The sequence below is a fragment of the Diadema setosum genome, chromosome 19 (assembly GCF_964275005.1).
Source record: "Diadema setosum chromosome 19, eeDiaSeto1, whole genome shotgun sequence".
Classification (NCBI taxonomy): domain Eukaryota; kingdom Metazoa; phylum Echinodermata; class Echinoidea; order Diadematoida; family Diadematidae; genus Diadema; species Diadema setosum.
In genome coordinates this window covers 34826204-34838723 of record NC_092703.1, presented here as the reverse complement: position 1 = coordinate 34838723, position 12520 = coordinate 34826204, and the positions used below count along the sequence as shown (strand labels likewise).

At 38.9% G+C, this 12520-nt stretch overlaps 1 protein-coding gene across 1 annotated transcript in view; it reads left to right on the top strand.

Annotated features, from left to right (window-relative positions):
* Positions 1-4411, top strand: part of LOC140242469 (retinol dehydrogenase 12-like) — a 10211-nt gene extending 5800 nt beyond the window's left edge. Inside the window, exon 4 of the mRNA XM_072322202.1 lies at positions 4350-4411. Within this exon, the coding sequence (XP_072178303.1) occupies positions 4350-4411 (62 nt within the window). The remainder of the gene's footprint in view (positions 1-4349) is intronic.
* Positions 4412-12520: the final 8109 nt, after the last annotated feature.

The following is a 12520-nucleotide window of genomic DNA, read 5'->3' as shown; positions in this document are numbered from 1 at the left end:
GGTAGTTATCCGGAGGGTAATTATCCGGGGGGGGGGGGGTAATTATCCGGGGGGTAATTATCCGAGGGGTAGTTATCCGGGGGGTAGATTTCCTTAGGGGGAATTGCCCTGGGGGGTGATTGTCCTAGGAGGGTGGTTGTCCGGGGGTAGTTGTCCTAGGGGGTAATTACCCTGGAGGGTAATTGCCCTTGGAGGGTTGTTGTCAGGGGGGTAGTTGCCCTAGGGGGAAATGTCCTGGGGGGTAATTATCCGGGTGGTAGTTATCCGGAGGGTGGTTTTCCAGGGGGTACTGTTCCTAGACCCATTAACAACTAGTATATCAAGAATGTGGGAAGAGATTGTCACCTCCTTGGTATGATCACCGCAGAGCATTACCTCCCTTGACAATTACTCCTTATTAAATAAGGCTCCAAACAGTCACCCCTCTTACAATAACTCTCCCCCAGAAAATTACGTTTCTCATTGTTATTTCGAACAACGTTTGCTATTTGAATTGAAAAAAAAAACCAACATTTTTTCACTACATATCGCCTGGTTTTGGTCGAGACCTAACTTCAGGTTTTAAACATCTTTTGGGTGAGAAAATTAGAAACCCCTTACGAAATATTAAAGAGCATGTTATTCCAAGGAGGATTCAAGTTTTTGTGAAAAAAAATACTCTTGAAATGGCCGGGATAAAACAGAGCAGCCCTATAATGTAAAAAGGATTCTGTCAACTACAACTCTCTACAGATCTATTAAAAAAGAGGGTGCAGGACAAAAGACTTCGTTAACAACTAGAGGTGTTTAAAAAAAAAAGAAATACCGTTAAACTCGTAATATTTTACTCTTTCTAATCAGACTTACTTATATTTGAACTGGATTTCCCCTTAAAGTGTCGAGAACATTTATTTGAAAACTAGCACAATTCTACTTGTATGTAAAACAAGCTGTAATCTTACTCTTATGACAGATTAGGGCACCGTTTGATAAAAGTTGCCAGTTATGACATCTTGTTAGTCTCTAATAATTTCAATAAAACCATGGGTTCAGCTTCATTGATAAGCTCGAGTCACCGACTTGTTACCATGGACCTGCTTTGATCGACCTACAACGATTGGTAATTGTGTGGAACTGACAGCTTGTCAGGACTGACTTCATAAAACCGTGCCCGGATCCTATCAGAAATTATGGCTTTATATCGAAGGGTCCCTCGCTAATGTTAAGGAAATATGAATTGCAGTGAAATCAACTCTCCTTTTCTTATGTTTATCTTCTAATGTGATAACGGTAGAAAATGACAAGCCAAAAGAGTAAATGATGACAGTGTAAGAGAAAGGTGCATCTTCTGATATGGTGTTATGAACTTATGGAAAAATTACAAAGGGTGGTACTTCTTTCGGGGGGCGGGGAGGGAGGGTTGTCCAGTAGGTAAGTATCAGGAGGGGGCGGGGGGGGGGGGGGGGGTCGGGGTATGGTTATGGGGGGGGGGTAGTAATCCGGGTGGTAGTTATCCGGGGGGTAGTTATCAGGGTGGTAGTTATCCTGGGGGTAGTTATCCGGGGGGTAGTTACCCAGGGGGTAGTTCTCCTGGGGGTAGTTATCCAAGGGGTAGTTATCCGGGGGGTAGTTATCCAGGGGGTATTTATCCGGGTGGTAGTTATCTGGGGGGGGGGGGGTAGTTATCCGGGGGGTAGTCATCCAGGAGGTAGTTACCCAGGGGTAGTTATCCGGGGGGTAGATGTCCTAAGGGTAATTGCCCTTGGGGGTAGTTGCCCTAGGAGGGTAGATGACCGGGTGGTAGTTGTCCTAGGGGGTAATGGCCCTGGAGGGTGATTGCCCTAGGAGGGTAGTTGTCCGGGGGGTTGTTGCCCTATCAGGGGGAATAGACCTGGGGGGTAATTATCCGGGTGGTAGTTATCCGGAGGGTAGTTGCCCAGGGGGTAAGTGCCCGGATACGGTCATAGCGCTTTGCATCCAGTGGAAAAGGCGCTCTATAAATGTCTACTATTACTATTATTAAAAAAGACGTGCTCATTTCATCATGACCACAATAGTCATGTATTACTAAATTTTATAGAATGCACAATATCAAGGATCTCATTAAAATCTGTTGGTTTGAAAAATAATGAATTATTGTTTGACGTGCCAAAGTACTGCGAGAAATCTGTCTGTGTATGATCAATCTTAGAAGCTTGACTAGGACATACATTAACAAAGTACTCATTAAAACAACATGCTACATCTTTAGGATCACAAAACGTTTGTCCATTATTCGTAATATGAGATGTTGACACCTTCTTTTGCTTACCAATGACGTCATTAATAACCTTCCAAGTGGCTGACATATTTCCAGTAGCATTTTCAAAAGCTTCCGCATAATACATTCTGCGGGAAAGCCTAATAATCTGTGTAAGTTTATTTCTATATAATTTATATCGATTAACATCATCTTTATCAGGATGCCGTAAACTATTTTTTATATAAAACATTTCTTTTCTTAATGGAACGAAAAATTCCCTTTGTTATCCACGGATTTTTTATTTTTTATTGTTTTTCTTTTCAATTGTGGGGATATGTTTGTTAAAATAAGAAAGGAATATATTCCAGAAGGTGTCATAAGCAATGTCTGAGTCTGCAGAAATTAATTCATCATCGTATGTTTCGGTGATTAAATCATCGTTGAGTAATGATATATTTTCTAGTGTGAATTTTCGCTTCTTCTTACGTTCTTTCTGCTTAACATAAGAATTCTGTATGTGTGTCGCCACAAATGAAAAATATAGGTAAATGGTCAGAGATATCACTATACAAAGGACCAGATTTCGAATAATCTGTGTCAATATTCGTAAAAATATTATCGATCAACGTTGATGAATTAACAGTAATTCTTGAAGGCTTATCAATTGTAATATTACAAAAATTTACTTGCAAAGCATTACAAAACTTATTTCTACGAATGTGCTCTTCTTTCAAGAGATCAATGTTAAAATCACCCATAATATATACATCTTTGTTTTCTTGACTAATCAGCTCTATAAGACATCAAAATTATCCAAAAATGAATTACTATCTGCATGAGGGGCCTGTATATTACACAAAGTATTATATTTTTTCTATCATACATATCAATTTCAACACATGTGCAATCAAATTCATTTCCATTGTATATCAAATCAGGCCTTTCTTTATACGATAATATGTGTGATAGGAACAGGGCGACTCCGCCCCCTCGTCCGCATTTTCTATCAGAACGGACAACAGAATACCCATCAATGTTATACAAAGGGGGAGATTTGTCGTTAAGCCATGTTTCTGTGACGCCAAGAGCGGAAAATTTCATATTTATCGTAGACAATAATAATTGCATATTTTCATAATTTTTAAACAGACTGTGGGCATTGACATGTAATAAACTGAAAGAATGCTCTCATTATTAATAAATTCTGAATTGAACTCGTCAGGCAAATAATATAGACACTGGATCATGGCACTAGGTGAGGACTTCAAAACTTCTACACATAATTTTGACCTTTGACTTCCTTGACCTTTGACCTTAATTTTTGACCTATATTGTACATTGGCTACAAAATGTTACTCCTTCGCCATTTCTAACCCGATTTTGATTATGTTTGCTTTATGTGATGGCACTAGGTGAGGGCTTCAAAACTTCTACACAGAATTTTTAAGTTAGGAAGGGGGGGGGGGGAGTAAAGGGGGAGTGAAGGTACATTTCTTGGGACATCCTGTATTGACTATCAAATACGAGACTTTAACCATGTACCCATTAAAAGACGTGTCAAAGAGAAAAAATACAGTACAAATATTGAATGGAAATCAGGGTGTACAAACAGGAACCCGTTCAACATGCGTCAAACACAGTTGCCACTTGCAATGGGTTGATTAACATACAGACATAGGAGATCAGTATATAGGTCGTGGTGTGAAAGAGTAGCCACGCTCAGTGTTCACACTAAACATGTGAACGATTACACATTCATGGAAGATTCTGACAGTACACATGCATGTAATAAGAACGTCATGTCGGTGGAAACACCTCTGAGTTTCACAAAGATGATTTGCAAAACAAAAGATTTTTGTCGGGCAAGTAGAAAGATAAATATATGCCACAGCAGTGCGGGAGATGCTATACTGAGAAAATCGAGGTTCATTAACAGGAAGTGTAGAGGTTTGTAAAAACCGTTTACCAGTTATCAGTAAATTCAAAATTGATTAGTAACTTTCATTAAAAAGGTTGGAGATATGGGTTCAAAAAAGTTTTGAATCTTAAAGTGAAACAGGCGGGTGAACATTTCTGGTTTTACAATTAATACGTGAAAACATATGGCACTATGTTTGTCACCATTCAGCTCGCAGGCTGGTGGAGGATGAACATAACCTTGCCGATTTGAACCGTGTATCCCTACGGTGATGACAGAAAATGATTTTCTTTTCTTTTTTCTCGTTAGTTTTTTCGTATTATCGGTCATCAAAATCTTTATAATATAAAGTGATTTATTTAAATATAATAAGAAGTGAATCGCTATAATATACATTTATTCACAGTGGATCAACGAAGAGGTCGGATAGCAGAGGCGTGGAGGGGAATCCTCGCCCTGACATTGGTTTACGCACAAGACACGTAATTAGCCACACAATGATTTGTAGTGAGGCTAATTGGCACACGGCATTCAACCATCATGGTTGAATATCAAAAACAATTTGAATACCAAGAACATTTACGTGATTATGTTCTTTACGTGATTACGCTCCTCTCTTGACAAAGAAGATCTCATCACACAGTCTTGTTCCTTGGTACAACAATGATGTGAAGACAGCTAAAAGGCTCAAGAGACGAGCTGAGCGTAAATGGAGGCGCACACGTTCTGACACTGATCTTGCTGAATATAAGGAGAAGAGAACATGCGCGAATAATGTGATGAGCGCTGCACGGCACGACTTCTACACATCATTCATTGACAAGCACAAGTCCAACCCACGTGAACTGTTCCAGTGCACAAATAAGCTACTTGGACGTAAACAAGATGTTCCTCTTCCTCCCAATCCTGACACTGTAGCTCTAGCAAACGACTTTGGGAGTTTCTTCATGCAGAAAATTGAATCAATTCGCCTGAAAATTGATGAACTCACTCCAGATGGATGTCCCACTACACCTCCCTCCATGTCCAGCTCTGTGTCTTCATGTCCTCCTGATGACATTGTGCTTGACCACTTCTCCACCTTATCGGTCACAGATGTCAAGGCCCTTGTTGTGAGGTGTGGAAAAAAGTCTTGCCAGTGTGATCCAATGCCTTCTCAACTTGTTGTGAGTTGTCTGGACCCACTTCTTCCAGTCTTGAGAGATGTCATTAACTTATCCCTACAGTCTGGAACATTCACTGAAGACTGGAAAGAGGCCTTCATTACACCCCTGTTAAAGAGACATGGATTGGAGTGTGACTTCAAGAACTACCGTCCGATTAGCAATCTGAGCTTCCTGTCCAAACTGGTCGAGAGTGCTGTTTGTGACCAGCTTCAGCATCACATGGGCAAGCATTGTCTGTTTCCTCTCCTCCAGTCTGCGTACAGAAAAAATCATAGCACTGAAACTGCTTTGTTGAAAATCAAGAATGACATTCTCCTCAACATGAACTCGCAACAAGTCACTCTACTTGTGTTGTTGGACCTGAGCTCCGCTTTTGACACCGTCGACCACAAAACTCTTCTCAGACGTTTGCACACCAAGATAGGGCTTTCCGGACATACACTGGAATGGTTTCAGTCATACCTGCTTGGTAGGAGTCAACGAGTAACCATCTGTGGCTCTCAGTCTGAGAGGTTTGATCTGCACTGTGGTGTCCCACAAGGATCCTGTTTGGGTCCCCTCTTGTTCTCCATCTATACATCTGACCTGTTTGATGTCCTAGAAAAACATCTCCCGCGCGCCCACTGCTACGCTGATGATACTCAAGTTTACTTTTCATTCAGGCCTGATGGCAATGTTAGTGAAAGAGAAGCTGTAGAAGTGATGGAGTGCTGTCTCAGGGATATTCGAACTTGGATGGCAACAAACAGATTGCTAATCAACGATGATAAGACCGAGTTCCTCATCATTGGCACACGGCGACAACTCCAAAAGATCAACATTCCCAACATCACGATTGGCAACGCTAATATTGTTCCTGCATCTCATGTCAAGAATTTGGGTTGCATCTTCGATTCAACCTTGAACATGGATCAGCATGTCCTAATGACATGTAGGGCAGCCTTTTACCATCTGCACAACATCCGTCGAATTCACAAATATCTGGACCAGAGATCATTACTCACCATCATTCATGCCTTCATCACCAGCCGCCTCGACTACTGTAATGGTCTGCTCTACGGTGCCACTGCTACCCAGATTGAGAAATTACAGCGGGTTCAGAATGCAGCTGCCAGACTTGCCACAGGCACATCCAAATTTTCCCACATGCAACCTGTCCTCCGTCAACTGAACTGGCTTCCCATCAGGTCCAGGATCCACTACAAGATACTTCTGCTCACTTTCAAATGTGTCCATGGTCTTGCCCCTCCTTACTTATCTGATCTCATAACCATCCGTCACCCATCCCGGTACACCCTCCGCTCCTCACAAGGTATCACACTGCATCACCCAACTTCCAAGATGCTGGCCACACTTGGTGATAAAGCATTTTCATCTGCTGCTCCCAAACTGTGGAATCAACTGCCCAAAACTCTCCGAAGCCAGCAATCTCTCGTCACCTTCAAAAAACATCTAAAAACCCACTTGTTCCGTTAATATCAATAATCCACTGGTAAAGCGCATTTGAACATGTATGTTTATGGAAAATGCGCTATATAAATGTATTATTATTATTATTATTATTACATCTCTTCAATAACTTAAAATCAATAGTTAGAATAATGTATATATCACATTTACTACATCTATTTTGAAATGGAACAAAATATGTTTTATCATAATTCACAAGTAACTTATTGACTTTAAACCATTTTGTAACTTTACTCAATTCATATTCAACAGTTTCTTTTAAATTCTTTACATCAGATTGGGTATAAAATAAAGTGGTGTCGTCAGCGTACAAAACAAATTCAGTTTTTTTTTGAGGATTTTTTTATATCATTAATATACAATAAGAATAAAAGGGGACCCAAAATGGAACTTTGGGGCACACCGTACTTATTTTGGCTTCGATTTGAAGAGTGATTAACGAAGAATGTGTATTGGCCACGCTTATTTAAATAACTAGTAAACCACTTGAGAGCTGTACCACGAATCCCATAATGCTTCAATTTGTAAAGTAAAATTTTATGATCAACCATGTCGAAAACTTTGGACAAATCCATAGATATTCCTAAACCGAAATTATTCTTATCAATTGCTGATATGATTTTATCCTGTAAATCTATCAATGCATGGGTAGTGCATGGATTTTTAACTGCTCGTTGTTTCAGTTGTTCTGGATAATGGATTTCAGCTGGATTTTGAAATGAACACTTTTGATTTAAGACAAATTTCATTGTCACATTTGAAATGATTCAGCAAAAGGAAACATTCAAAGAGAAGATAAGATTCACATTTAAAATACATTTGGTCTTAATGACCACGATGACAGGCTAATTATCATTTCTTTCCTCGTTTTTTACTAGTCAAATGCATCATGTGAAAAAAAACCCTATGTCATCATGGTTCCTTTTATCACAGCAATGGGTTTCTCAACCAACCTAAATACATTGTACCTATAGAGCTCAGTCGGCAGAGCATCGGGATAGAAATCCGGGGGTCTTGGGTTCGAATCCAAGAATTTGTCTGTGTGGGCTTCGCCCCTTGGTGTATGCATCAAAATAATTTAGAGTTTTTCTCTCTCTTTTTCTCTCTCTCTTCCTCTTCTCCCTATTTTTCTGTTCCCTATTTTCACACTTTTGCTTTCTTTTTTCTTCTTTCTTTTTTTCTATTCCCGACTTTCCCAGTTTCCCGCACTCTTTGTAGTTGTAAGTTTTCCACCCCTTTACTTCCCCTCTTTCCCCCTTTTCCCTCAGAGGTATATACCCACATATTATTACAAGCATAGTCTTTTGAGTGGATACCTCCACTGTTTTTTTTTTCCACAGAGTGTATAAATAGAGTTTATGTTTCTATTTGTACTAAACATGTAGACATGAACATGTTATTATCCCTGTCTATGTATCTTATCAAGGACTCGCATGCCAAATGTATCACATTGTTTCTTGAACATTCTGTTGGAAAACAAAAAAGTGAAAATAAAGTTTGAATTTGAATTTGAATTTGAATCCCAATGGAATCCCATTTTCTTTGCTCAATTTTCCACTAATAAATAATATTCATTATGGGCAGTTTTTCTGTTTGCGTTTTTTTTTTTTAAGGTTATGAGAAATTCAAGAAAAATGACAGAAGTGCCTCAAATCTTTAAAGATCAGGATCTTTTTTTTAAATTCTTTTTTGACAGTGGTCTGACTTTCTCTCCCCACATCCATATCTAAACAGTGAATCTGTGGATATGCACAATTCAAAAGTAATTGCCTTAAATTGGTCAAAATGATGATTCTGGAATTTTGAGCTTCCATTTGGGATAAAAAAACAAATTAGGGAATCATATTCTAATAAAAAGTGGCAACAAGGGACCCTTTTAACCTCGATCTATTTTTTTTAACATTAAACATAGTATTGCAAAAGTTTAGGTCATTCATGTTCATGAACAACAACAAAAGACGCAAACGCACAATTCACCACACACACACACACACACACACACAAACCACATGCCTTAAAGCTCAGACCAAATCACTCACAATTCTTGGTCCATTTCTTAAAATAAAAATTCAGTTTATTCGTCTTTTGAGTTATCTTGTATTCGGACTAGCAAATTTTAGTTTATTTGCTTGAAATTTGCATGTATAGGTCCCTATAAATATTACATTTCACATGTAGAAATAGAAAACTTAAGTACCACTCATGCCTAGTTCCTGTATATGTACACGAAACATATAATCTATCCTATTAGTTTTAGAAATTGTTATATCTTGACTGAGTTCAATGCATTTCCTAAAAGAGAGGGACAACTTTTCTGCACGAACAAAACAGATGATCCAAGTCGAGGTTGAACTGAACAAAAGCAATTGGGAGAATCGTTCACGCTTCCCCCTGCTACGAAGAAAGCACTGACTCCAATAGCATGATTAAAAACTATGGAATTAAAACTGCTCTGTTGAATCTCAATTTTACACTTAAAACTATCAGTTTTGATTTTAAACCTCTCTTTCTATTTCAGTTGATACCCAAAGGGCTCTTCCAGCTCATTTTCTCTCAGATATTGCGTATTAAGCCAACCGGAGAAAAGAGAAAACATCAAATCACATCAAATCAAATCAAATCAAATCAAATCAAATAACCAGGTCAAGCATTAAAAACAAAAATAATGTTATCTAGAAGTGTGCTAGCATAAGTATTTTTTCCATTATATTCTTACATTCAAATCTAATCTATAAGGCCTAATTTTCTCCGGTTCCTTAAACATTCGTCAGGCGTCCGTTGTCCGTCGTGCTTAAATGTACATTGTATTTGTAAATTGATGACTGTAGTTTTAAGTATGTTCATGGTGGATCCAAGGGTGACCCCCCTCCCTTGGGGTCTTGGGGGTTCACATTTTTTGCCTAAATTTTCATCAAACTTGAAAGTTATCATTGCTAGAATGATAAACATATTTGTCCTAATGGAAACTGCCCGCCTAGGGGCCCCCAGGGCAGAATCCCCCCATCCCCACCCCCACTTTGAGGAATCTTACACATCTTCTCTCGGGCTTTAAGTGATAAGCTCATTGTAAGCTAGTATTGGAAGTAAGTCGACTGGAGACTGAAGTTTCAAGATTGGTCATGGCAGATCGGGAGGGGGGGGGGGGGCAATTATTTGGGGATTAAAATTTCACGTTTTCATCTTCTTCTTGAAAACGCATGGTTAGATTTTCACCAAATCTCGGATATATTAGCGCTAGGTGATGTATCTGCACAAATGGGCATCATGCCCCACTTTGGGGTCCCCAAGGACACAGTGTCAGGTGGGGCGGGGGGTGTTACCCCCAAATTAAGACATCTTTATAAATCTTCTCTAGAACTAGAAGTGATGAGCTGAGTCATAGTGTTATGGGTAGGTAGGTTTGTGACTGCTGTTTGAAAGTTTGTTCACAGCAGCAGCAGATAGGGAATAAGGTGGCAAATAGGGGCCTGATTTTCAAATTGTCATCATCTTCTTCTTGGAAATAAATGATTAAAATTAATTTGACACCAAATTTGACAGATATCATCACAATGGGTAACAAATGCAAATGAGCACCATGCCCCTCCCCCTGAGGGCACACTAGGAGACACCAGAAACCCAAATTAGAGAATGAAAAAGTCAAATAAAAAACCGAACAATGTTATAAAACCAGAAAATTATATTTTCAGGAAACGCATTAGAAATATCTTTCAAAGGTATTTATCGTAGATCCAGGGATTGCCATATAAGGGTCTGGATTGATGAGGGGCCAATTCTTACACTTTGATCTTCTTTCTGAAAAAGCATGGTCAGATTTTGTACATACTTGCAATTATTTTTGCCATTATGAATATACAAAATTTAATGGACTCCATGCCCCCCCCCCCCAGGCCCTCAAAATGCCTCCCAACAAACTCCAAGTTTGTTGTGATCTTTGGTTGCAGTATGCAAGAATGTGTGGAAGGTGAAGTTGCGATACAGTAAATCATGTGCGCACGAGACCCTTGTCAAATGACCTCCAAACATGCACAAACTCACCCTAGTTATTCAGTAACCTAAATACTTGCATCTGAGTGAGATTCAAGTCCAGTAGAAATGGCATTTTCACCATTTTGTCACTTATCTACTTCTCGGAATAATCTCGATCGCAGCGCTCGGGGCAGACAGCCCAGCATGATGTATACAAAACACACGGCTACATATAGCAGCGAGCACCGCGATTGATCTGAATGCAGCTATCTTTCAGTGACAACGGCAAGTTCTTCTATGGTGTTTTTAAAAAGAAAATACTTTTCCACCTTTCTCTTGGCTTCTCTACCGAGTCATGGTATAGCGATTTGGGATTGGGGTTGGTCATATTGTGTGTGTGTGTGTTTGTGTGTGTGTTTTGTGTGATATACAAAATTCTTGATTTATGTTAATTTCCCGTGATGTTGAATCAAGGTAAATCAAGAATTTTGTATTAGATATTGACAATGTACAATTCAAGTTATGTTGCTGTAAATTAGTACCATTAGCGTTATCTTGCAATGAAATAATTTGTATATTATTGCTTCTATGAAAAAGAAAGAAAAATAAAAGATTGACAAAGACAAAAAAGTGTGTGTGTGTGTGTGTGTGTGTATGTTAATTGGTGTGAATGAAAGAAGATTGTGAAAATGTGATTTGACAGGGGTAAGAATATAAAGGAAATGCTAAGAAAAGGGGGAAAGGAAATAAAAGAAAAGATACACCGTATTCAAAAATAAGATTAAAAAAAGGTTAACAAAATAGAGAGTCAATTAAAGATGATGGAAGGGAAGAAAGAAGAGAAACTTGCATCATAAAGGAAAGCAAGGGAGAGATGGATAAGTTTGAAAAATGAGGAAAGCAATTAGGCCTACAATAAATACAAATTGAAAACAACAAAAAAGATGAATCAAACCTGGATGAAATCAAAGATAAATATGAAGGCAAGAAAGAATTATACTGATTGAAGAGGAAATAGTGGAAAAAAGAATTAATTAGAACGACGTGTAAGAAAAAGATTGGAGAGGATAGAAAAGAAAAACCCTTGTAATTGGAGGGAAAAACAACCCATGAAGGAAACAAAAAACATGAGGCAGAAAGTAAATCTATATACAGTTAAAAAGGAAAGTGAGAAAGATAGAGAAGAGAAAAATCACAAAGAAATGATTGCCAAGAAGGAAGGGGGAATAGATTCTACAAGAAAATAAAAGAAGAAAAGAAAGAGAAAGATATAAGTGGCAGTATACACTCGCGCACACGCTCAACCGCTGCCATGAAGCTACAACCGCTAACAGAAGACTTGGCCACAACCGCTAACGGAAAACTGGCCGAGGACAAGGAAAAAAACAAATTTTAGCTTTTCAACGACACCATAGAAAAAGCCGCTGTGTCGCTACATTCAAACCAATTCGTAACTGTGCTTGTGCACAGAGCAGCAATTCCAGCGATAGCGATCAAGATTTTCCAACAATTTTCCGACACTTGTAAACGCTAAAAGTGTAAAAACTTAACTTATATTCAACCTTGCAGACTCAGAAGGAAGTAATTTAGGTTACTGAATAACCAGGGTGAGTCTGTGCTTGTTTGGAGGTCGTTTGACAAACAGGTGCGAAAGTACACTAGCGCCTGTAGTGTTTTTCATGGTGTAAGACAATCGATGGTATCATAATTTTTACTTTTTCTTCTTATAGGTGAAGCGAATGGCCTTGTATGCTGGCAGATTGTGGCTATTGTGGT